The sequence below is a fragment of the Ambystoma mexicanum genome, chromosome 14, assembly GCF_040938575.1.
Source record: "Ambystoma mexicanum isolate Mex_15411 chromosome 14, UKY_AmexF1_1, whole genome shotgun sequence".
Taxonomy (NCBI): Eukaryota; Metazoa; Chordata; class Amphibia; order Caudata; family Ambystomatidae; genus Ambystoma; species Ambystoma mexicanum.
In genome coordinates, this window is record NC_090940.1 from 628,476,850 (window position 1) to 628,502,470 (window position 25,621).

General features: G+C 47.3%; 1 protein-coding gene across 1 annotated transcript in view; it reads left to right on the top strand.

The window, feature by feature from the left end:
- ARID4A (AT-rich interaction domain 4A) overlaps window positions 1–25,621 on the top strand; it is a 275,404-nt gene that overhangs the window by 95,973 nt on the left and 153,810 nt on the right. Inside the window, exon 10 of the mRNA XM_069638092.1 lies at window positions 14,974–15,050. Coding sequence (XP_069494193.1) covers window positions 14,974–15,050 — 77 coding nt within the window. The remainder of the gene's footprint in view (window positions 1–14,973; window positions 15,051–25,621) is intronic.

A 25,621-nucleotide genomic window follows, 5' to 3' on the forward strand; every position in this document is an offset into this window, starting at 1 on the left:
GGTGGGGAAGAAGTGGAGAGGTACTGTAGTAGGCTCTCCGTATTCTGCCTACGCTAGGGGAGTGCTGGTCTGGGTAGCACCGCACGTTCCGCTCCAACTTACACAAGAGGTGGTGGACACGGAGGGGAGGTTGGTCATATTAAAGGCTTTGCTAGAGAATAGAGAGGTGTGCATTATTAATACGTATGCCCCCAACCAAAACACTGCGACGTATTTTAGAACCCTGTGTACTCATCTGGGCGCGTGTATGGGAAGAGCGGTTATCTGGGGAGAGGATTTCAACTGCGTGCTCAACCCAAAGGCAGACAGATCTGATGGGAAGATTGATAGGCCCACCCCAGCGGCCAGGGTATTGCAGACATTACTAGATGACTTTGGGCTGGCGGATGTTTGGAGACTGAAAACCCCCAAAAATCGAGCATGTTCCCATTGGGGAGCTACATAGGAGCCCCTCGGGAACGGTTGCCAGTGTTGTCCGTACCTTGGGCGGCTGATTCCTTCCGCTACCCCGGAATAGATGTGTATCATACGGTGGAGGGGGAACACTTGCATAATACTGAGGTGGCTGTGAAAAAAATCTGAACAAATATGAAGTTTTGGAAGAAGCTGCCGCTGGCGATGATGGGACGGGTGGCGATGCTCAAAATGGTGGCCCTGCCCAGGCTGTTACATTTCTTCAGTAATATACCATACTTGATACCCAAAAAGTTTTTTGTCAAACTGAACAGCATGTGCAGGGACTTCTTATGGCATGGCACTCGCAATAGAGTGGCGCTATGGAAGCTACAGAACTTCCATGATAGAGGGGGCATTAAGCTGCCGAATTTTGAGGCCTATTATGTAGCTAGTCATTTGCAATATGTAACCAAATGGCTCTCTGATGAAGTAACTCCTGAATCTAGGCTGTTTGGGCAGGACTGCACCCCGTTTTACCTAAAGGAGATTATCTGAGTGCCTAGACTCGAAATGAAAGAACGCCCGCGTATGCTGTTGCTTGGGTGGAAGATGTGGCACAGAGTATGCCAACTGATGGAGAACCCGTGCACGTGTTCCCCACAGGTGCCGCTAGTCGCCTTAGCTGGGGGAGACAACCAACTTGGAATGATAATTAGGACCTATTGGGAATCGGTTGGGCTGGTCACATTGGGAGATGTATGGCAAGAAGGGATTATTAAAGATTTTGAAGAACTGGGAGAAGAGACAGGTTTGCATAGAGGCCAATATGTCACGTATCTTAGGCTAGTGCAGACTATTCGTAAAACCTGGCCAGAGACTGTACTGGCGGAGGAGCCAGATGTCCTAATGGGAACAATATATGACATATCAGAAGGAGGGCACAAGATCTCTAGACTGTACGTGATGGTGATGACCCGGGTGGGGAAGGATTTGACTCATTTGAGGCTGGACTGGGAAGCGGAGGTGGGGGGCACAGATGACCGATGGAATGTGGGAACGTGCTATAGGATACCACAAGGTGGTGTCCAGAAACACCAGATTGCAGCAGATACAGTTATACATAACGCATAGAGCCTATATGACCCCGAAGAGAATATCTACGTTTGTAAACGCAGGAAGACAAGCATGCCCAAAATGCGATGAAGATGCTGATATGACACACATGTTCTGGTCCTGCCCAGTGATTGAAGCTTTTTGGGGGGAAGTGGCACGGAAACTAGCGGATAAAGGGGTCACGCTCAACATAGATACGGCCTGGGCCTGCCTGTTGGGAGGGTTTCCCAGACCACGGAATACTAAACCTCTTGGGAAACTGAGGGACCTGGCATATGTGCTTGCTAAAAGAAAGATTGCCATGGGCTGGAAGCAGAGCCACAAGCCACGGGTTGAGGTATGGTGGCGGGACTTGCAAAAATGGGCGGAGGCTGAAACGGTGGTGTGGCAGGAGGCATGTAGCAAGTGCGGGGAAGAAGTGGGTAACCTGATGGCTTGGAGAATGTTCACGAGTCTGTTGTAAATAATGCTGCAAGTTTGGTTTGTATTGTTTATTTGTTTTCAAAAATAAAACATTTTTTAAAAAAAAAAAGTTAAGCAACCAACGATGGATATCTTCACAAAACCATCACAATCCCCGGCCACGACAGCACAAGCGAAAAGCGACTTGCAGGACACGTCTGCCCCGCCAGAGGAGGATCACTTGATCATGCAGGCCATTACGGACATGAAATCCTCGTGGACCGCTACGATAGCGGATCTTAAAGTGACACTGGAATACAAGATCGATGCTCTGGCGTGGACCTAAGCCTTCTGCGACAAGATGTCAGGAAGCTGGCGGAGCGCACAATCACTCTCAAGAGCTCGGTGAAGAACAACACAGAAGTCAGTACTACCAACGCTGAGGAGGTCCACATACTGAAACAACAAGTATGCAATTTGGAGGACCGAACGGAAGAGGCAGAGGGGCGTGCGAGGCGCAACAACATCCGCGTAGTGGGACTGCCGGATGACGAAAAGGGGCCGGAGTGAGACGGACAGGATAAGTGAACAACATTATACCAGTAACTATCCTTAAGGGGGACGGCAGCAAGGAATGTAATGTAGCCATATGGGCCTGCAAAAAACGTATAGAACCAGCGATTTAAAATTTCAACATAAGGACATGTATGGACTGTAATATAGTGGCTTAAACTTTCAACTAAGTATGTTTGATGCACAAGAGCTATTGCACACCGGGAGTATCGCAGTCGGAGCATGAACTACCCCCAATAGATAGAGTAGTTGGGTTGCCAGTAGGGCAGTGACCCCCCTGCTGTGCACCTAGTATCGGCAGTAGCCAACAAAGGAGCAAGATGCGGGATAGCCTGAGATACAGGGATGGAGCTGGCCATCAGTTGGGGATTGGGGGAAATGGAGGGGGGGGGGGGGGCAGTTGGGGATGGGTTGGGCAGGGGGGAGGGGGAAAAGGTGGAGTTTGTAGTCGTGCTTTTTTGGGGCATGAGCTTACACCCAGGCGTAAAATGGGAGGAAGCATGGATGGGGACGGGACAGGGATGACAATGGGAGACCTTAGAATAGTAAGCTGGAATGGCAGAGGACTCGACAACTATCTGAAGAGAAATGAGGTAATGTTGTACCTGAGAAGGCAAAAAGTGGATATAGCCTTATTGCAAGAAACCCACCTCACTAAAGAGACACAAGAGGTGGTAATGAAAAAGTGGAGAGGGACCACCATAGGAGCAACGTACTCGGCATACGCCAGAGGGGTAATCATCTGGGTGGCGCCACATGTGCCCTTCCTGGTGCTGCAGGCCACGGTGGAGCCGGGCGGGAGGATGGTATTGATTCGGGGGCTTCCAGAGAACTGCATCATAAATGCATATGCCCCTAACCAAGACACATTGGCCTATTTCAAGACACTATATAGCAAGATCAGCCCCCACATATGCAGCGTGGTAATATGGGGAGGGGACTTTAATTGCACGCTGAACCCCCAGAATGGACAGATCCGACACAAAACTAGATAAGCCCATCCCTGGAGAGAAAACATTACAGGCCCTGCTGAGACTTCTGGCTGGAAGACATAGGGAGGCAGCAACACCCGGAAGATAGGCAATACTCACACTGCGCCGCCCCCCACAACCTGTACATGTGGCGACATCCGCCCCCCCCAGAGCCAAGATCCCAACATGGAGGCTCAGAGCTGTGGCATTGAAGGACACCGCATTCCGGGAGGACTTAAGGGAGGAGATAATTGGGTATTTCGAAAACAACACGGGAAGCGTGGAGTCAGAAGGTACCCTGTGGGGGGCCCTTAAGGTGGTAGTGAGGGCGGCAATATCTAAATCTAGAAGGCTCCAAGGGGGTATAGTGCGAGAATTGCAGGAGACAGAACAGAAACTAGAACTAATTATGAAAAGAGGGGGCACCTCACGGGAGGATGTCGAACAAGCGAGTCAGTTACAACAGGCATGTGGGGGGCTCTGGGAGAGGCTATGTAACCTGAATTTCCAAAAATATATGGAAAGGCAACCCGCAGGGGGAGACAAACCAGGGAGGCTTCTTGCATGGCTATACAAGAACGAGACACCGAGATCAGCGATTAGAGAGATAACGGTAGAAGCGGGCCAAGTCTGGAACACCCAGGAGAGTGTGAACGAGGAATTCCATGGATTCTATAAATGCCTCTATGAAGATGCAGGAGAGACGGCAGTTCAGGAGACGCTAGAAGACATAGGATTACCTAAATTGAGTGAGGAAGATGGGGGAGAACCTGGATGCCCCAATCACAATAGACGAATTGGAGGTGGTGGTAATACATCTGCCCACGAACAAGGCCCCTGGGACAGTCAGGGGGGTGGGGGGAGCAGCGAATTCTATAAAACGTATAGACAAGAAGTGCTCCCCCCTGATACTGGCAATGCTGAACTAGGCCTTCAAGGAAGGGAGACTGCCGGAAACTCTGTGGGAGGCAGTAATTATTCCACTCCTCAAACCTGACAAGCCAAGCACAGACTGGGTGGGTCGTACAAACCCCTATCCATGCTAAATCAGGACAGTTAAATTTTCATGTCTGTGCTGGCGAATAGACTTGAGCAGGTGATAAACTCGTACACCCTGACCAAACCGGATATGTCCCAGGTAGAAGCATATCCGACAATCACAGGAGGTTTCATCACATCATAGAACAGACAGAGGGCGACCCAAGTGAAATAGCAATAGTCTCGCTACACTCAGTGAAGCCTTCTACTCTGTAAGGTGGCCTTGGATGATGGCGGCCTTGAAAGAATACGGGATGGGACCAGGGTACCTGCTGTGGGTGAAAATGGTGTATAGCTCCCCAACAGCCAAGGTCAAAACGGGAGCAATAATTTCAGATAAACGGCAACTCAGCAGAGGCACGAGACAGGGCTGCCCATGGTCTCCGATGCTGTACATCCTTGCACCAGAGCCACTAGCGATCTATCTGAGACAGCAGTATGAAGAAATGGAGGTCTACACTAGGGGAGGGGAAGCGGGGGGGGGGTGCACTTGATATCATTGTATGCGGATGATATGCTGCTATACCTGTAGGAAAATTTGCAATTATTTTGGAGGTGGTAGGGCGTTACGCGACTCTCAAAAAAAATCAGGCATGTTCCCCTTGGGGAGATGGAGGCAAATAGCCTGGTAGATCAAAACATTCAGATACCTGGGTATAAACAAATACCACACAATTGCAGATGAGCACAAATATAACACAAAGGACAGTAGAAGGCATCCAGAACAGCATGGGGTTATGGGCAAAGCTCCCCCCTAGCCATGATGGGAAGGGCGGCCTTGCTCAAGGTGGTGGTCCTGCCTAGGCTCCTGCGTTGTTTCGCAAATATCCCATACATGTTGCCCAAACGCTTTTTCACTAAGCTCCAAAGCTTATGCAGAGGTTTTCTGTGGCATAACTCCAGAAACAGTGGCCCTATGGAAATGAGAATACGTATGACAAAGGGGGTATAAACCTGCCGAATTTTGAAATATACCACCTGGCAGGGCAGTTACAATACGTCACTAGGTGGCTGTCTGAAGACGAGACAGCAGAATCTAGACTGCTGAGGGGTGAATGTGACCTCTATTTCCTAAAGGAAATGATATGGCTACCCAAACCAGAGTTACATGGGTGATCGAGATTGCTAGAACTGGGCTGGAAGACATGGCACAAAGCGTGTCAAACTATGGGAAACTCAGCCCCATGCTCCACGCAGGCGCCACTCGTGGCGCTCTGCGGGGCGGATGAGCAGTTGAGGAAAGTGATCCGTAAACACTTGGAGCCGGTAGGCCCAGCGACCTTGGCAGATATATGGCAAGAGGGGATGGCAATGGACTTCCAAACGATGGATGAAACCAGGGTACATACAGGGCAATATATCACAAATACCAGAATAGTTAAACTAGTGAAGGAAACCTGTTCTGAAATAGCACTAGCAGAGCAACCGGACACGGCCATAGAAATTATGATATCTCAAGAGGGCGGGCATGGAATTTCCTGGATTTACGAGCTGGTGATGTCCAGAGTGGGTAAGGAGTTGCTCCAATTGAGACGGGACTGGGAGGAGGAAGCGGGAGAACCTATGCAAGATGGACAGTGGGAAAGGGCTCCGAGATATCATAAAAAGGTGTCGAAACGGCAGGCTGCAGCAGATTCAGTTCTGTCACCCATAGGGCATACATGACCCCCCCCCCCCCCCCCCCTCCCCGAAAGATAGCCAGAGTGAAAACACAGTAGTACAAAAATGCCCCAAGTGTGGGGAGGTAGATGCCGGGATGATCCATATGTTCTGGGCGTGCCCAAAGGTGGGAAAATTCTGGCTGGACATTGAGCTACGACTATCCGAAAAGGGAATCAAGCTAGAGGTGGAATCCCTGTGGGCATGCATGATGGGGTTATTTACCAGGCCACGTAACCTGAAACGCGTGTGCAAACTCGAGGACCGGGCCTACATACTGACCAAAAGGAGAATAGCTATGAGTTGGAAAGCAGCCCATAGCCCCAGATTAGAGGTATGGTGAAACGATCTCCTGAAATGGGCAGACGCTGAGATAGTATGGTATGAAGCGGCCAGCAGAGGGGAGAATAATGAAGTGGGACCACTGATGGCATGGAGACAAATTATAGCCATTTTGTTGGGATCCTACCATGCCAATTCCAGTGAATGACACATCCGAGAACGGCGAAGGGGATTAACCCCAAGAGAAGGGAAATCTGAAAAACTAAAGTGTAAGCCCGAATTAAGGAGGTGGGGGGAGACAGTAATAAAGAATATGCAAATGTACGCTAAGAAGCTTGTAACCGAAAATGTTGGGTGTGATGGTTATGTTTTGTTTGTTGGAAGAATCAATAAAAAAATGTTTTAAAAAGTTATTCCATGGAACTGGGAGCATTGACCATTTGAAACTTTTTGTGTTGGATTTGAACATTTGTGCACTTCAAGAAGCAAGAGACCATTCCCTTAGTACCTTGGAGTTGGTTAAATATGGGAGGGCGAGTTTAGGATTTTGGACACAGGACGTAAATTTGCTTTGGAAGTCTTTAAACTGGAAAGCCAATTTGTTTTGGAAGAGGTAGGGAAGTACCTGCTAGATTAGGGATAGTGAGGTATTTTCCCACCCCTTCTCATTTTAATAAGTGTACACAAAACTGAGTCCTGTGTCCACGTCTCAGTCCTGGCTCTTAACACTACATAGTTACTACTATAAACATGTATTTTTCTCCAGTGTTCTCACTAAAGCATACCAACGCAACTCTTATTTAAAACAGTTGGAAATTATTCAGTTAATGTGTAAATCAGAAACTGCTCTGAAATATTGTTTCGAAGGGATTGTGTCCTCCGACGTATTCCTCATCTTAGATATCTCCTTCCAGCTCTGCTGGCCTCGGAAAATGTTTTCTCTAGAGGGCGCTGCGCGTCGACGTCCTCCGAGTCGATGTCCCTCGGCAGCCGCCGTATCGACGTCGACGTCATCCTGCCCATAAAGGCCGCGCGCAGCGTCCGTTGCTCAGTTCCGTTTTTCCGCGCTTACTCAGTGCCTCGGAATACCGTTGCTCAGTTCTTAGTCAGATTAATATATTTACCTCGAGTTATTCGATCCGTACTCGATGGCTTCCTCGTTGGAACCGACAACTCCTCGATCCGGCTTCAAAAAATGTCGAGATTGTGGGAAAAAGATGTCGTTGACCGATCCTCACAGAATTTGTCTGTGGTGTTTGGGAGCTGAACACCATTGTTCGGAATGCGAGGACTGTATGTCCATGACAGCTAAGGCCCTGAAGGAGCGTAGGGGGAAGCTGGAGAAAGGTAAGACTTTTAAAGCTTCTTCTTCGTCGACGAAGTCGAGACATTCGTCTCCTCGTCACCATTCGCGCTCCAGGTCTCGGAGTGGGTCTCATCACTCCTCGAGATCGAAGCACTCGAAGAGGAGACATCGAAGATCCCCTTCTCCGTCTTCCTCTTCCTCTGTTTCGCCAAAAAGAATCCCTTGCCCCACGAAACATAGTTCCCGGGCTGAATGGGAGGAATTCCGAAAGAATATGATGAGCGTCTTCGAGAAAGCGGCCTCGACCCCCTCGAAGACTGCCGAGAGCGATGCTCTGGTCGAAAGACCCGAAGGTCAAAAACGCAGCGAGTCGCAGTACCCGGCGAAAGAAACCTCTCGAGCGCGTCTCGAACCCTCGAGCAGGACTATGACCTCCAAACCTTCCTTGAAGGTGCCGTCGACGAAGGTCCCGTCGAGGTCGATGTCTTCGACGCCGTTGTCGAGGGACCTTCGACACACGGGTCTGTCGACTCGACGCCAGCCTCGACACCGGCGTCGACGCCAAGAAAAGTCACGGTTACCACACATCCAGTGACTATCCCCAGGCCCTCTACGTCGATGGCTTCGATGTTGTCGAGTAGAATTCCAATTCTGTCGAGGTCCTCGAGGCCTCCACCTCTGTTTTCGACGCCACGCTCGAAGCCTTCGACGTCGGCATCGACGTTTTCGAGGCCAATAATGACAACTTCGGCACCCTCTGCCTTGGAAATGGGATTTACTCCCTTTATGAGTTCAGAACAATTGAGAACTATATCCTCAATTCTAGAAGAGGGGGAGTTGTCTGAACAAGACACATTTGAGTTACAGGGACCTGTAACCCCAGTTGGAGAGGAATTTTCCTCTGAAGAGCGCAGATTAAAGGATCTTCATGATTCTTTACATGAGGCAAGTGGGTTAGACACTTCCCCTGAGGTGGAGTTTGCTAAACCAGACCCGGGGGAGCATGCTGAAACCCCCTACAGAGCCTTAATGGCCAGGATTACAGAGTTCATGGGGTGGTCTGCACCTTCACAATCTTTCCAACAAGATGACCTCACGGATATTCTTGACAAAGGCCCACAAGAGGATCCCGTGGTGCCCTTTCATAAAGCTCTTCAGAGAAAGATAATGACAAACTGGGAAACCCCAGATGTAATACCAGCAGTAAATAAAAAACTGTCTACAAAGTACAGGGTATTTTCCACAGACCCAGAGTTTTTGTCTAAACACCCATCCCCAGAAAGTCTGGTGGTACAAGCAGCATCCTCTACCGATGTCAAGACGGCTTATCCTACAGTCCCACAGGACAGGGACGATAAAAAATATGATGCTATGGCAAAGAAAGTCTTTTCAGCATGTAGCATGGCGTTAAAGTCTGTTAATGCTACTTGCCCCCTTGCTAGATTCAGCCATACACTTTGGGAGTGTGCTTCTACAGCGGCTGACTGCATCCCGGAGGGAGAAGAAAGGGATGCGTTCCTGAATATTATACAGGACGGTAAAGACGCTATGTGTGAATCCCTCCAGACGGGCATTGATTCGGCTGACAGTATCAGCAGAGCAATGGCGGCAAGTACATCAACCAGGAGATTCGCTTGGTTGAGAAGGTCGGGTTTTGCCCCAGATGTGCAAGCCAGGCTCTTGAACATGCCATTCGATGGCTCTTCTTTGTTTGGGAAAAAGGCGGATGACAGTTTAGAGAAACTGCAAACTTCAAAAGCAGCAGCAAAATCCCTAGGAGCTGCAATCCGTCAGACTCCTTTTCGTCCCACAGGAACCTCTGCGAGGGGCAAGTCCTTTAGTTTCTACTCCGCATTCGGAAGAGGTAGAGGACGACCGGCTCAAAGGGGTCAAAGAAGAACTACCCGAGGTGGACGGGGTAGATATTCAAAAGCCGCAGCAACAGCAGGTGCCTCTTTACCATCGGCATCTGCATCAGCCGCCCCAAAACCACTCTGAGGACTTTCCTCACAGGACACCTGTAGGAGGCAGGTTGACTCAACATCTGGCGGTATGGCAGGCTATCACGTCAAATGCTTGGGCATTGGAAACAGTTGCCCAAGGTTACTGCCTGCCTTTCCTACGTATACCTCAGAGTCATCCACCGGGGATCAGCTCTCAGAAAGCTCCAGATCCGCTCCTCTTGCAGGAAATTTTGGACCTGCTAGAGAAAGGTGCCATAGAACCGGTACCTGTAGCGGAGAGGAACAAGGGCTGGTACTCCCCTTACTTTCTCATTCCGAAGAAAGACGGAGGACTGAGACCCATCTTGGACTTGCGAGAATTGAACAAATTCCTCAGAAAAGACAAATTCAAGATGGTCACTCTTTCTCAGATCCTCCAGGCCCTTCAGTTCCAGGACTGGTTGGTATCTCTGCACCTTCAGGACGCTTATTTCCATGTGCCTATTCATCTCAAACACAGGAAATACCTGAGGTTCGCAATTGGCAACTCTCACTATCAATTTCGAGTGCTGCCATTTGGGCTGACCTCCGCCCCGAGGGTCTTCACCAAGTTAATGTCGGTAGTGGCTGCAAGTCTAAGGAGGGAAGGGATTCACGTCTACCCCTACCTGAACGATTGGCTGATCAGGGCTGTTTCTCCGGAACAAGCTCAGATCCAGCTAAATCACGTGTGCCACTTCCTTCACAGACTGGGCTTCTCCCTCAATTTAAAGAAGTCACAAATGATACCATCGCAGAGACTCCAGTTCATAGGAGCGATCCTGGATACTTCCCTGGGAAAAGCCTCGCCACCAGAGGTGAGGGCTCAAGATATTCTACAGATGGTTACCAAGTTCCACCATGCCCAACGTCTCCCAGCCTTCGACTTTTTGAGGTTGCTAGGCCTCATGGCATCCTGCATTTTCCTTGTGCCAGAGGCTCGCCTGAGAATGAGATCCCTCCATTGGGCACTGAGGACTCAGTGGTCACAATTCTCAGGGAGAATGACAGATCTTCTTCAGGTTCCCAGCAGGGTGGCTCGAGACCTTCAGTGGTGGGCCTGTCAGGAGAACATTCTGAAAGGAGAACAGTTTTGGCAACCCTGGCCGGAGATAACAGTAGTCACGGATGCCTCACTCACGGGGTGGGGAGCCCACGCCAATGACTTGACCATCAGCGGTCGTTGGTCTCCATCGGAGTCCAGACTACACATCAACCTGTTAGAGCAGAGAGCCATCAGACTTGCGCTGAAGGCGTTCCTGCCAGCTGTACAAGGGAAGAACGTCCTGATAATGACGGACAACACGGTGGCCATGCATTACCTCAACAAAAGAGGAGGCGTAGGATCACTACCCCTGTGCAGAGAGGCGATGCAGCTCTGGTTTTGGGCAATCCAAGAAGGAATCTCTCTATCGGCAGTTCACCTAGCCGGAGAGAAGAACTTGACAGCGGACGCTCTGAGCAGGCAGAACACAGTCTCCCACGAGTGGGAGCTAGCTCAGGAAGTCCTTCAAGAGATCTTCGCCCTTTGGGGAACCCCTCAGGTAGATCTGTTCGCCACCAGCCTAAACAGGAAATGCGACCTGTTCTGCTCAAGGGAATTTTCCCCGAGAGGAGCTCTGGGAGACGCGTTCATAGTGGACTGGGAGTTTCCGCTTCTGTACGCGTTCCCACCGGTCCCTGTCATTCCTCAAATGATCAGGAGGTTGAGAAGATTCCGGAGAACCATGATCCTAATTGCCCCGGATTGGGCCAGGAGAACGTGGTACCCGGACCTTCTAGACTTGTCCCTCTGCCCTCCAATTCGACTTCCACTCAGAGAGAATCTACTCTCACAGAAGGGAGGTCAGGTTCTCCATCCAGACATCAAAACCCTCAACCTTCACGCTTGGCGACATCAAAACCCTCAACCTTCACGCTTGGCTTCTGAAAGGCTGAGGTACAAGGATTGGGACCTCCCTGATGATGTTATGGAGGTGTTGCTTTCGGCAAGGAGGCCAGCAACAAAGTCTTTATACCGCTGCCGTTGGAACAGATTTTGCAGCTGGTGTAGAGAACAGAATATCGACCCATTTTCATGTGGTACACCAATGGTTTTGTCCTTCCTACTATATTTGGCAAATTCAGGCCTTCAAATTGGCACCATTAAGGGCTATCTCGCAGCGCTATCCATCTTTAAGCGTACTGCGGAAGAACCATCCTATTTCAAATTACCCTTGGTAATACAGTTTCTAAAGGGGTTAACCAATGTTTATCCCCCAAGACCATTCCAAGTTCCCCTATGGGATTTAAACTTAGTACTAACTTTCCTGATGGGTACACCTTTCGAACCTCTCCATTCTTGTTCGTTAAGATTCCTTACCCTTAAAACTGTTTTATTAATAGCACTTACATCTGCTAGAAGGGTGAGCGAATTACAAGCTCTTTCTTGTAAACCCCCCTCATACAATCTTTCACAAAGACAAAGTTGTCCTGCAAGTGAAGCCTAATTTCCTCCCAAAGGTGGTTTCTGAATTCCATATCACTCAGAAGATTACCCTACCATCTTTCTATCCTCCTCCTCACCCGGGGAAAGAGGAAGAGAGGTTACACAGGCTAGACCCTAGGAGGGCTTTAAGTTTCTACATTAGTAGACTAGCTAGGATAAGACAGGCAGACCAGCTGTTTGTAGGTTACACAGGGCACAAGCTGGGGTTACCAATAACTAAGCAGACCATTTCCAGATGGCTCATTCTAGCCATTCTGGAATGTTATAAACTGGCAGGGAAAGAGCCCCCTCAAAACCTTAGGGCTCATTCGACCAGAGGTATTGCAGCTTCATCGGCCCTCAAAAGAGGCGTGCCGGTTAAAGACATATGTGCGGCCGCTACATGGTCGTCTGTCCATACCTTTACACGTTTTTACAATCTGGATTCCTCCTCCAGTCAAGAGACTAGGTTTGGAAGGGCTGTACTGCATTCTATTCATCAATAGAAGACAGCGTGAAGTCAGTACTCCCTCCTCCGAATATAGAATACTGCTATGGGAGCCTATCTAAGATGAGGAATACGTCGGAGGACACAATCCCTTCGAAGAACAAGTTACTTCTTACCTTGTAACGTTCTTTCGACGGGATGTTCCTCGAACGTATTCCTCATCGATCCTCCCATCCATCCCCGCGGTTCTACTTCCCTTGTTGTTGCAGCTTACGCTCCTTCAGGGTGATTAGTTAGTCCAGAAAGTATTATTGTGGGCTACAAAACGGAACTGAGCAACGGACGCTGCGCGCGGCCTTTATGGGCAGGATGACGTCGACGTCGATACAGCGGCTGCCGAGGGACATCGACTCGGAGGACGTCGACGCGCAGCGCCCTCTAGAGAAAAAATTTTCCGAGGCCAGCAGAGCTGGAAGGAGATATCTAAGATGAGGAATACGTCGGAGGAACATCCCGTCGAAAGAACGTTACAAGGTAAGAAGTAACTTGTTCATTTATAGCATGCCTATACACCAGTGTTTCAAGGCGCGAAACAGCGTACATTCAAGTTAAGTATTAGTAAAGCACTGGGAACTAGGTCTCAAGAAGAAATCTTTTGTAAAAAGTTGAATGTCTTTTAGAAGTGGAGAAAAATGTTTTGGCAAAGCAACTAGTGAGTCTGTTTAAAGGATGAGGATGGGTGAACGCAAGTACCAAAGATTACGGGTCCTCTCCTATTCACTCCGCTCTAGTAGAAAGGCGAGGCGTGTGGGGGAGAGGGGGGGGGGGTTCTTGGCTAGAACTTTACTGCTCATGACTGAGCAAGGGAGAGTTGGGGGGGGGGGGGGGGGGAGTGCGGCTCAGATCAGGGCTTTGTGCCTTTACAACCATTTGACAGGAAGATAGGTGGGAACAGCTATGCAGGTTTGGGCATCTTTACTCTAATTCCAGTGCAAACCACAGCTTGGTTCCTAGATTATCTGGACCCACTAGCATATCTTGTTGATGCTGTTGCAAGGGTTCCAGAGTGGTAGTTTTCGGTGTCCGGATTGGGTCCATCTGAGCTGCGCTTCCAAGCTCCAATGAGACTGGTACTAATACCGTGCAGCAAGTTGACCTAGGCACCTCAAGATTAAGACCACCATTCACAGGACTACAGGAGAACCTCCCCCACCCCCCTCCATTCCCCCAAAACTACACCCCATGATGGTAGTAAGCCTCATCTACGAATACTGACCTTGGGCTGTGGCAGGTGACTCACCTGCTGAGGAGATGACTCCTAGAAGGGCCCCTTTTGGAGATGGAGAGCAGCAGCTGCAGGACGACTGTCTTCGGTCCACAAGCTTGAGTCCTGCAGAGGTTTGGGTGGTACCCTGCACTGCGGGCCGGGGCAACCTAGGTGGCTTTTCAAAGACTTGTATTTTTTGTAAGGATAAGCGAGCAAGCCTCTTAAACAGCTCCTCCTTATCTAAGCTATGTATTTTGGCTCCTGCGTTGATGCATGCTTTGACCAAGCCATGCTAATGAAATCCTTTGTTGAACACTTAAGGTTCTAGTAGCTACCATTGCTCCGGATTAGTACATGGTGGTATGGTTAAGAGTGACCTCTGTGCTCATTCATCTGAGCCATCTCCCCTTTAGTCACCCACTCACTCACCCTTCTTTTCTGTTTTTATACTTGTGCAATTGCCTGTGCTAGACTGGAAAAGGGTCTTGGAAAGGCTAAGTGGTGCTGAAGGGCCAACCTCTGGCTGTGTGTGTTAGCATATCCATTTTTTAATTTTTGACACTGTGTATCTGACATGGTTTCCTTTTGGAGGGCGGTTTGGTGTGTTTCCCGTGCATTTAGGGTATGCCATGCATAATTAATTGCCTGTTTTGGGTTTGGCCCCAGCAGCTACTTTGACATTTTTAGAAATGTAGCCAAAAATTGAAACCTCTCTGGAAAAGACTGCATGAAGAGTATGGTTTACTACCAGGAGTACCTTTTTACTCCAAGATCTGCAGTAATGTCCGTACTACAACTTTATCTACCTCCGCAACGATTACTCACGAGAAATAAACAGTGGAGTAGAGGTTTTTCAGGGCACCGGCATGGCCCCGAACGCACTGAGAAATCCTTTCCTGCGCTTACCATTGTGCAAGAATCCCAACAATAAGGAAGGAGTTGCCTCTGGTATGGAAGAATGGGGTCAGACTGAATACTATGGTAAGTAACTTCTCTCTAGTTTACAAATGTTTATGCATTTATTCTTTTTTTTCTTGGCATCTTTAAAATGTGCGCTATTGTTTTGCAGCTATTCTGTATCTAGAAGAGACATCGTGCAACTTGACATTCTAAGTCTTTTGAAATCTGAGATTTCGTGTAATCAAGGTGAGTTAATTGCATATCTCGCTATATTAAGTTGTTGCATGAATAGTTCAGTTGGTTACAATCAAGGATGATTGGTTTTGCATGGCTAGTGGCCGTTGTGATCATGGCTTGGGCAGCTCTTATGTACTGGGCGCCTTTGTCTTGAATGTCAGTCTTTTTGTATCCAGAGATCCAGGTTGGTGGCTTATCGTGAATCTATTTGAATGAGCTAGATCCCAAGCCTGTTGGATACCAGCCATCCTGTTCCAAGGGGAGTAGTGAACTGTATATTGTGGCTTGAGGTTGGGACAAGCGTTTCCTGCCGCATCCTACCTTAAATGCTATTTAGGGCTGACTTTTTGTAGGACTGGTTATGAGATTGGTGCTCTTATTTACTGAGTTGTGTGTGTGTGTGGTTTTTTTGTTGTTGAGGAGGTATGGGTTTTGTTTACTTTGTGCAAAGATGTGTTCTTCGAAGTTGGGTATGTATTAAAATAATACGAAAACGGCAATACCGCTAGGGTGTGCGAATGTTCTTTATACACATTTTACATTAGTGATATAAGATTTGAGAAGCGTTTTGTGGTAGAGACCAAGATGTATATATTAATTGTTCACTTCAGTACAAATGAAGCTTGCATTCTGGGATTACACAGTTGGTACTCGTTTGTTGATGCAGTGATCTAAGGTATGACTTGCTGTCACCAAACCCGCAATGACAGATTTGCTCTTGGGTAAAAGCCTCCTTCATAATGGCCAGATTTATGCTGGCATGGGCGCGCGGACAAGCACAACTCTAGTCATTGCTTTGCCTTGCAAATCAATTGAGGTTGATTACTCTGTCTTGGACGTGTGATTGTGTACAAATAATAATTTCTAAGTTAAGTGCTATGATGTACACCACCCATCTCTGCTTGCTATCGTCTTGTAGGCGTTTGGATCGCCGAACACCCTGAAGCAAGCTTGCATGGCAATACCAGACTGGCTGAAATGAGAGGGGTTGTGGGGGCTGGGCGGGGGAGCAGCACATTTACAGTGATGTTAATGCAGTGGGGTTGATCCTTTATGCCCATTGGGGACCTGCACAGCTGGGTTATTTTTCCAACTAGGCTCTAGGTTTGCTGAGAAGATGTTGGCAATGAATACCTACTGCTGAATTTTGAGACCTAGTCGGGTCCAATTGGCTGCGCTTTCGTCTCTACCAGGGCCCAGTTTTGATTTGCGGTTCTTGGGCTTCCTCCACTTTTTGTGGGCTGGAGTCGGTGTTTCTATGGGGCTGTCTCTGCTCGGTTTTACAGCCTTGGTCGTCCACCTTGGTGTTGTAAGCTACCCTTGGCTAGAAGGGTGGTGGGTTCCCCAGCACCCTACCTCTCCTGTTCATTTAGGCAGTCCATGGACTCCTCCACTGTAGTCTTCAGCATGAGACTGTTTTCTGCTGGTATACTTCCTTCTATTGTCTATCAAGCTGCTAGTATCTGATTTGACAGGTTACTCTGTCTTCTAGGAGCTTTAATTTCTCGCTGGTGCATCGCACTCTATGGGCAACTTATTGTTAGTTTCCAACTTCTGAGTTGTTGGTCCAGGGTTCAAGTCCTTAGATGTTCGCATCCTAGAAACTGATACTACAAAAGGGCTACTGCACTCACTTTTGTTTCACTGCTCCTGAACCGACCTTTCTTAAACTGCCATTGCAAGTCCATGCCATGCGCCTGGGGTTGATGGGTTAATCGAGATGCATACCCACAGGGTGGCCTGTGGTCTGTGATCGCTCTGTAGGTCCTCTTCAAACCCATTTAGTCATAGTTGACCTAAATCGTACTCCTACTGTGCGGTATCTCTTCCTAAGGCTTCGGTGTCCCAAACCTGGCTCTAGAGCTCTTCAAAAGGGTCTTCCTTACGGTCACCTGGGGTCAGCTGCCATCTTGGGGTCAGCTACCATCTTGGGTGCACCTGTTGGGGTAAAACTGTTACTTACTTGCCTTCCTTTTACCCATAATTGCAGTTATGCTGATTTACTTTGTCCCTCTTATCCTAAAGTGACTTTTTTTTACTATGTATTTGGCACAAATACCTTCACAAATATTACTGTATTTTATATATCCTGAAGAACAATGATTCAGTAGTTCCTTTTAAAACCTCTCCTCTAAAACAACCTACATATTTAAATCGAAAAACAATCAGTCTATTTCCCTGGGTGTTGCATAGTGAATACGAATTCATTATAACATACAAATTTCACTTCAATGCATAGTTTGCTGTGTTACAAACAAGAAGCAAAAGTTAATAACTCTGATTCATTTCAGTATCTTTTTACTCAATCTTTGAGTTATCTTCTCTTTCCTTTTTGTTCCATTTCACTTAAATGAACCTGCATAGTGGTTAGAAAGCGGGCTAGGGCAAAAATCAAGGATTGTCTTGTACCCCACATACACTGTGTCCATAGCAATTCTCTTGAGAAAAAGATCTATATTAAAAAATGTCCCTAAGTGTGTTATGTGGAGGACTTAAAAAATGTACAGTGAATCACTAGATGTTTCAGCGTTTCTTCAATGACCCCTCTTTCACAGAATCTGCATCCCACAGTTCGTACAGCATTATTCTTGGTCCAGTGACTTTGGAGTTACTTATGTTTTTGGACAGTTCCTTGTAACCCATACCCGCTTCCCCTTGGGTCCATTGAGTTCCAGGCCAATGACTGGAATATTAGCTTGCGCCAGTGAGAGACAGCTATTTCCAATGCTTGTGAATCTGCTTGGATTAATGTTTTGCATAGGCCGCCATCTTGTGGTTGGTGCAGAGTTACATATTATTATTTCAAAATGGGCGTTGACCGGGAAGTTCCTGTCAGGTCATCATTGTTCTACATGTACTGGCACTCATGAACTCTTATGCCTTCATGCCCTTCGATATTTGTGTTCCCACCATCTACATGGACTAGTATTTTAGAGATCGTAAATGTTGGATGTTTGCAACATTCATTCACCCGTAGGACCCCACGCTGAAAGGCACACAGGGAGATTAGGGGGCACAGACAGGGAAAACATACCTGTAGGCAATCTGTAGAATGACTATAAATCCCCTCCATTTTAAATATATCTGTGCCCATGGATTAAATGCTTCTACTTAAATGATAAGCTTCTTGTAATCAAATCATCTACAAGATCGAAGACACCCAAGCCGATCATTCAAACTTAACCGACTGTCTAAAAGAAGACTTCAACTGGATGAAGGCCAACAACCTGAAAATCAACCCAGGAAAAACCGAAATCATGATCATATCCAAAGACCAAGAGAAGGAAACCGCCATCCCGTGGCCAACGGAAACGGGATCTACACCATCACCATCTAAGGTAGTAAAAAATCTGGGAGTCCTCATGGACAACACCCTAAACTTAGAACCGCAAATAAACGTAACAGTCAAGAAATGCTTCTTCCTCCTCCACACGGCAAGAAAAATACTACCATTCCTCTCCTTCACACACACAACACTCACCATCGTCGGCCTCATCATGTCAAGTATCGACTATGCAAACAGCCTCTACCTCGGTATACTGGAATACCTACTGAAGAAGCTACAACGGATCCAAAACACTGCAGCCAGACTACTCCTCAAACTATCCAGAAGAGACCACATCACCCCAGCCCTAAAAACACTACACTGGCTCCCAGTAAAACAGCGTATCATCTTCAAAACAATGTGCATAACGCACAGGGCAATCAGCGGACAAGGAGCAGAATTCCTACAAAAAAAAAATAACAATCTACAAGCCAACGAGACCGCTCAGGTCAACCAACGAAATCCGACTGGAACAAAAACCTTACATCAAGAAGAAACTCTGAGGCACCGCTTTCTACCACTTAGCCGCGAAAACCTGGAACAACATCCCAAAAGTAATAAGGAACACCAAAGATCACCTTTTAAATTCAGAAAATTACTAAAAACCTGCCTCAACACCAGAGACTAAAACCGAAACAACAATAAGACAAACGACTCATCAAAAAAGGGACATTGACAAACCCCTAGAATCCGACAGAAGTACCCTGCGCACCAGTAGGGCTGACGCTGGACACAGAGATCCACCCGCGAGACCCAGAGAAACGGAGGCAACTACTCCAGCCAACCCTTACCATCCCCCACCGCCCGTACAGCCACAACTAGGTACTACGGGGCTGTGGAACGGACAAGATACCACCAATCACCACACAATCGGAAGTATGGACACTAGCAGCTGCGCTAGTCATGTGGAGGTGGTGAGGAGCATGCAAGGTTATTAAGGGAGCGGGCGGAGGGGACAGCTAAATCCTCAAACGGCCTTGAATGAAAAAACGGGCACGTACCTCCTGAGGCTCATGGTGTACAAGCATCCCGTCGTGGAAGATTACACGAGCCCAACCGGTTCAGTCCAGGATATACAAACTAACCAATACCACTAACCATTTCCTTCTCTGCATACACCTCTCAAACTCCAAACCAAACACAACCACAAACCTCTAGCGCAGCAAACCGCACGAACTTCACTACACTGCAACAACAAAACAAAAACACACAGACTCGCACATCAGCACACGACGACTACCGGCCGCATACACCCCAGGCCCAGCCGACGGAACCACCGGCTGAGGCTGCCAACAGCACATCACTGCAATCTTGCACTTTTCCATCCTCCACCCACTAACCCGCCCTCCCTCCCTCTTTCAGAGCCGCCAGAGCGCCAGGGGACAACTCCGGTGGTGATAGTGCGCGGTACAAATGACCTTTAACATTAATTCCAAATTTCCCTGCAGCGACACACACAATGTGTGCAACAATTGATCAGTTTTGCACACCAGCTTTTCAAACCAAGACATTTAAAAGAGTGCAAAGCAATGTGCTGTGCTGCATATGCAGTGTAAGCCGAAAAATCCCACTGGAAGTTAACTGCTACTACAGAAGGCCTGGTCGAGGAGACCTTAAAACAAAAAAAACTTCTGTCTGCGTCAAAAGCAAAACCGAATTATAGTGAAGGAAACTGTTTCCTTGCAGCTGGCCCCCAGCTTCGTAAGGCAGACGTTCAGTCCTACTGTGGCGACAACACCTGGCACTCACTGGCTGCCCAATTAAAAATACAAAAACAGGTGAAATGTGTTCAAAGTGGAGTATAAAGCAAGATTTATTTGATATACTTATAGCACAAGCTTTCTATAACATATCATATGACAGTTTAAAATTCCATACATATACAAGAAAAGGTTAAAATATATTATACACATTCAAACTTTTAAAAGATTAGCACAAATAACGCAATACCTGTTTATAAAAGACATTTAAAAATCTGTACAAGATGCATGTAGAATCTGACCATTAAGTATATTAAATTAGTATCATCACCTTGTAAAAATTCTTCCCATAATACAGGGATGTCTGTCACCTTAGTAGCATTATTGTAGGACTTGAAATATTTCATGCGTCGGCAGCTGAGACTTTCACATTCAGTGAGTAGGTGAAATAATGTTTCTTCAATGAAGTTACCACATAGTCGACAATATTTATGGTCGTATGCTATATTGTTCATCCAACATTTTGGTGATAGCGCAACTGATACGTTGAATTTAAGCAGGAGGTACGTGCGAAAAACATTTGGACTGGGATACGCCAAAATGTATTTCGGCATGGATTTACGATGCCATCTCTGCTGGCAGTATTCAGTGGCAGACGTTAGGCTTTCAAGGTGGAGCATATTCTGTAGAAGGGCAGACTCCTTTATTTTCTTCTTGAGCCAATATTTAATGTCGCCTGAGCCATATGGGATACTGCTTTCATATAACCATTTACTACGAGCGCTTCAAAATGCCAAATGTACCTATCGGAGAGGTAACCTCAAGATTTAGGAAGGCATATGTATATGGAACAAAATCGTATCAGTTGACAGTGATCAAACGTTGGTAGAACATTACACATTGAGTTACATTCCAAATGCCCTTTATATTGAACTCCAGGTATAAATATTCAATGCTTATGCATTTTGGGAGTCAGAATAATCGCCTTAAAAGTTTAGCTTCAAAAATAATGAACTTTTTTAAATGTATGGCCCCAGATGGCTATTGCATATGACAGCATTGATATGATCTTCGAATTGTATATAGATAGAACTGCAGATGTACTATAACCATTGTTTCGACCAATAAATACACTTAGCACATTCACTGCGGTCTCACATTTCAATTTTACCTCTGACCAATGCAGGTCCCATTTAAGCTTATCAACGATAACACCCAAGTATTTGTAAGATGAGACTTGCTCTAATGGTGCGTTGAATAAGGACCATTGTAGACGCCTCAGTTTCTGAGTGAAAACCATCATTTTACTTTTGGAATTGTTTATTGTGAGGCCCTTTTTGGACGCTTATGTGGCTAGTGCATTCAACATCAGTTGTAATCCAGCTGGTGTATAGTCGAGAAGTAAGAGGTCGTCGGCGTAAGCGAGCCAACCTAGGGCCACACTCTTAATCTTAATAGGGTTGGCAGCATGGATGTTAAGAGGCAATCATGTCAGCCAAATATAGATGAAAGAGTGTGGCAGCTATCGGACATCCCTGCTTAACACCACGTTTGGTAGACATTGATTTGGATAGTTTACCCAATGCGTTAAGACTGACACTATGTGTCTGCGTGAAGAACCATGAGCATTCGGAGCAAACCAGGAGGGATCCCCCCATTCAGCTAGTTTGCGACATAACTGGTTGCTACATACGGTGTCGAAAGCGGCGGAAAAATCGATGAAAGCGCAGTAAACATCCAAGTTCCGCTGCACCCACGAATGTTCAATCAATGAGTTTAAGATTAGAAGGTTGTGTGATGTGCTAGATTTAGGTCTGAAGCCAATCTGATTGGGAGGAAGAATCTTATTGGTATCGATCCATAAGTTCAATTGAAAAGCTTTAACATATGGGGCAAATTCCAAGTCTCACTAACATATGTTTGGCGTCCCCGCCGAAGTACAAATAGGAGGCCACTCAATGTTTAGTTCCGAGCAATCGCCACACACATCGCATGCCAGAAGACACTAAATGTCATCAATGTAGACCATGAACACACGCAAGACACTTAAGCAGGGCCTGATGCCAATCATATGACGCACTCCACTAGAATGCCTTTTGTGGGGTAGGGTTCCCTATTTTCAACAGTGCAAAATTGACTTCTTTTAATCAGATGAAGAAGGTGCAGAGGGAAGAGTTCATATCTGAAATACCAAGAAAAGGGGGACCAGGGCACAATTTAACCCAACTATGGCCAAAATGTTCTTCATTGAATTCCTTAAGACACACCCCATTAAAAGAAAGCAGGATATCGCTGAGGATAGTCTAAAGCAAAATCAGAACTGGCACGTGAGGAGGACCTTATAGATCCTAATAGGATCTATAAGATCCTCCTCCTCACTCCTCAGCAATGAGGAAGTAATATTAGATGATGGTCAAGATGTCAACCTCAATAAATATCTCCTCCAGATGTTGTGGTGTCACCTATACCTTAATCAGCAACGCATGACCAATGTCTGAACATTGACCTTTTTAAGAGGGCAATAGGTATTTTTGCCATAGAGGCTGATGATTTGTATGAAGACGCTGCATGCACAAAATCGCAAGACCTGGTATCTTGGTGGAAGGTACCAGTTGGCGAGGCTTTTATGGAAGGAGTAAATTGCATATATAATCTGGTAGGACACCCGCCACCAGGTCCGGATTTAAACCTGGTGTTATGTAAACTAACGGGTCCCCCGTTTGAAACCATGTACAAAGCTTCTGTTGGGGATAACCTACAAGTTTGTATTTGTTATTGCTATCGGCTCTATCAGAAAGCTATGTCGGCTAACGGCACTAACTGTGTCGGAACAGTTTGTCTCTATACACGAGGTAGTTTTAAGAACACACTCTAGGTTCTCAAATGGAGCTCAACATTTCATGTCAATTGGTTCATCAAACTGCCTGCTTTCTTTGAAGAGGGTTGAGAAGGCACTACAAACACCTGATGTCTGTAGGGCTGTCCTGTATTACCACATTACAACTAAAGATAAAACTGGTCACTTATTTGTTTCAATGGCAACAGGGAGAGGGGGGGGGATAAGGTTAGTCAACAATTTCCTGATGGATAGTTGTATAAAACGGTGTTTCAAACAAAAAAAATCTCCTTTGCCCCAAAAGGTGTCGCCACACGTAGTACAGTAGCAGCACTCACTTTCATTGCAAATGTGCCAGTGGGACAAGCAGTTTTAAAACCGACACAAATTTTTCCTTCATCTCACCAACCGCCTTCGTCTGGTACTGCTTGTTAGTCTATGCGAAGTATGTGAATCTAAGCAGATTCAAAACCTTAGAAGGCAAATATTACTTACCCAGTAATTATCTTTCGAAGGGATTGTGTCCTCCGACGTATTCCTCATCTTAGATATATCCTTCCAGCTCTGCTGGCCTCGGAAAATTTTTTCTCCAGAGGGCGCTGCGCGTCGACGTCCCTCGAGTCGATGACCCTCGACAGCCGCCGTATCGACGCTCGACGTCATCCTGCCTATAAAGGCCGCGCGCAGCGTCCGTTGCTCAGTTCCGTTTTTCAGCTAAGGCCCTGAAGGAGCGCCGGGGGAAGCTGGAGAAAGGTAAGACTTTTAAAGCTTCTTCTTCTTCGACGAAGTCGAGACATTCGTCTCCTCGTCACCATTCACGCTCCAGGTCTCGGAGTGGGTCTCATCACTCCTCGAGATCGAAACACTCGAAGAGGAGACGTCGAAGATCCCCTTCTCCGTCTTCCTCTTCCTCTGTTTCGCCAAAAAGAATCCCTTGCCCCACGAAACATAGTTCCCGGGCTGAATGGGAGGAATTCAGAAAAAACATGATGAGCGTCTTCGAGAAAGCGGCCTCGACCCCCTCGAAGACTGCCGAGAGCGATGCTCTGGTCGAAAGACCCGAAGGTCAAAAACGCAGCGAGTCGCAGTACCCGGCGAAAGAAACCTCTCGAGCGCGTCTCGAACCCTCGAGTAGGACCATGACCTCCAAACCTTCCTCGAAGGTTCCGTCGACGTCGAGGTCTTCGACGCCGTTGTCGAAGGGACCTTCGACACACAGGTCTGTCGACTCGACGCCGGCCTCGACACCGGCGTCGACGTCGACGCCGAGAAAAGTCACGATGACCACACATCCAGTGACGATTCCCAGGCCCTCGACGTCGATGGCGTAGATATTGTCGAGTAAAATTCCAATTCTGTCGAGGTCCTCGAGGCCTCCACCTCTGTTTTCGACGCCACGCTCGAAGCCGTCGGCGTCGACGACATCGACGTATTCGAGGCCAATAATGACAAGTTCAGCACCCTCTGCCTTGGAAATGGGATTTACTCCCTTTATTAATTCAGAACAATTGAGAACTATATCCTCAATTTTAGAAGAGGGTGATTTGTCAGAACAAGATGAGTTACAGGGACCTGTAACCCCAGTTGGAGAGGAATTTTCCTCTGAAGAGCGCAGATTAAAGGATCTTCATGATTCTTTACATGAGGCAAGTGGTTTAGACACTTCCCCTGAGGTGGATTTTGCTAAACCAGACCCGGGGGAGCATGCTGAAACCCCCTACAGAGCCTTAATGGCCAGAATTACAGAGTTCATGGGGTGGTCTACACCTTCACAATCTTTCCAGCAAGATGACCTCACGGATATTCTTGACAAAGGCCCACAAGAGGATCCAGTGGTGCCCTTTCATAAAGCTCTTCAGAGAAAGATAATGACAAACTGGGAAACCCCAGATGTAATACCAGCAGTAAATAAAAAACTGTCTGCAAAGTACAGGGTATCTTCCACAGACCCAGAGTTCTTGTCTAAACATCCATCCCCAGAAAGTCTGGTGGTACAAGCAGCATCCTCTACCGATGTCAAGACGGCTTATCCTACTGTCCCACAGGACAGGGACGATAAAAAATATGATGCTATGGCTAAGAAAGTCTTTTCAGCATGTAGCATGGCGTTAAAGTCTGTTAATGCTACTTGCACCCTTGCTAGGTTCAGCCATACACTTTGGGAGTGTGCTTCTACAGCGGCTGACTGCATCCCGGAGGGGGAAGAAAGGGATGCGTTCCTGAATATTATACAGGACGGTAAAGACGCTATGTGCGAATCCCTCCAGACGGGCATTGATTCGGCTGACAGTATCAGCAGAGCAATGGCGGCAAGTACATCAACCAGGCGGTTCGCTTGGTTGAGAAAGTCGGGTTTTGCCCCAGATGTGCAAGCCAGGCTCTTGAACATGCCATTTGATGGCTCTTCTTTGTTCGGGAAAAAGGCGGATGACAGTTTAGAGAAACTGCAAACTTCAAAAGCAGCAGCAAAATCCCTAGGAGCTGCAATCCGTCAGACTCCTTTTCGTCCCACAGGAACCTCTGCGAGGGGCAAGTCCTTTCGCTTCTACTCCTCATTCGGAAGAGGTAGAGGACGACCGGTTCAAAGGGGTCAAAGAAGAACTACCCGAGGTGGACGGGGTAGATATTCTAAAGCCGCAGCAACAGCAGGTGCCTCTTTACCATCGGCATCTGCATCAGCCGCCCCAAAACCACTGAGGACTTCCCTCACAGGACACCT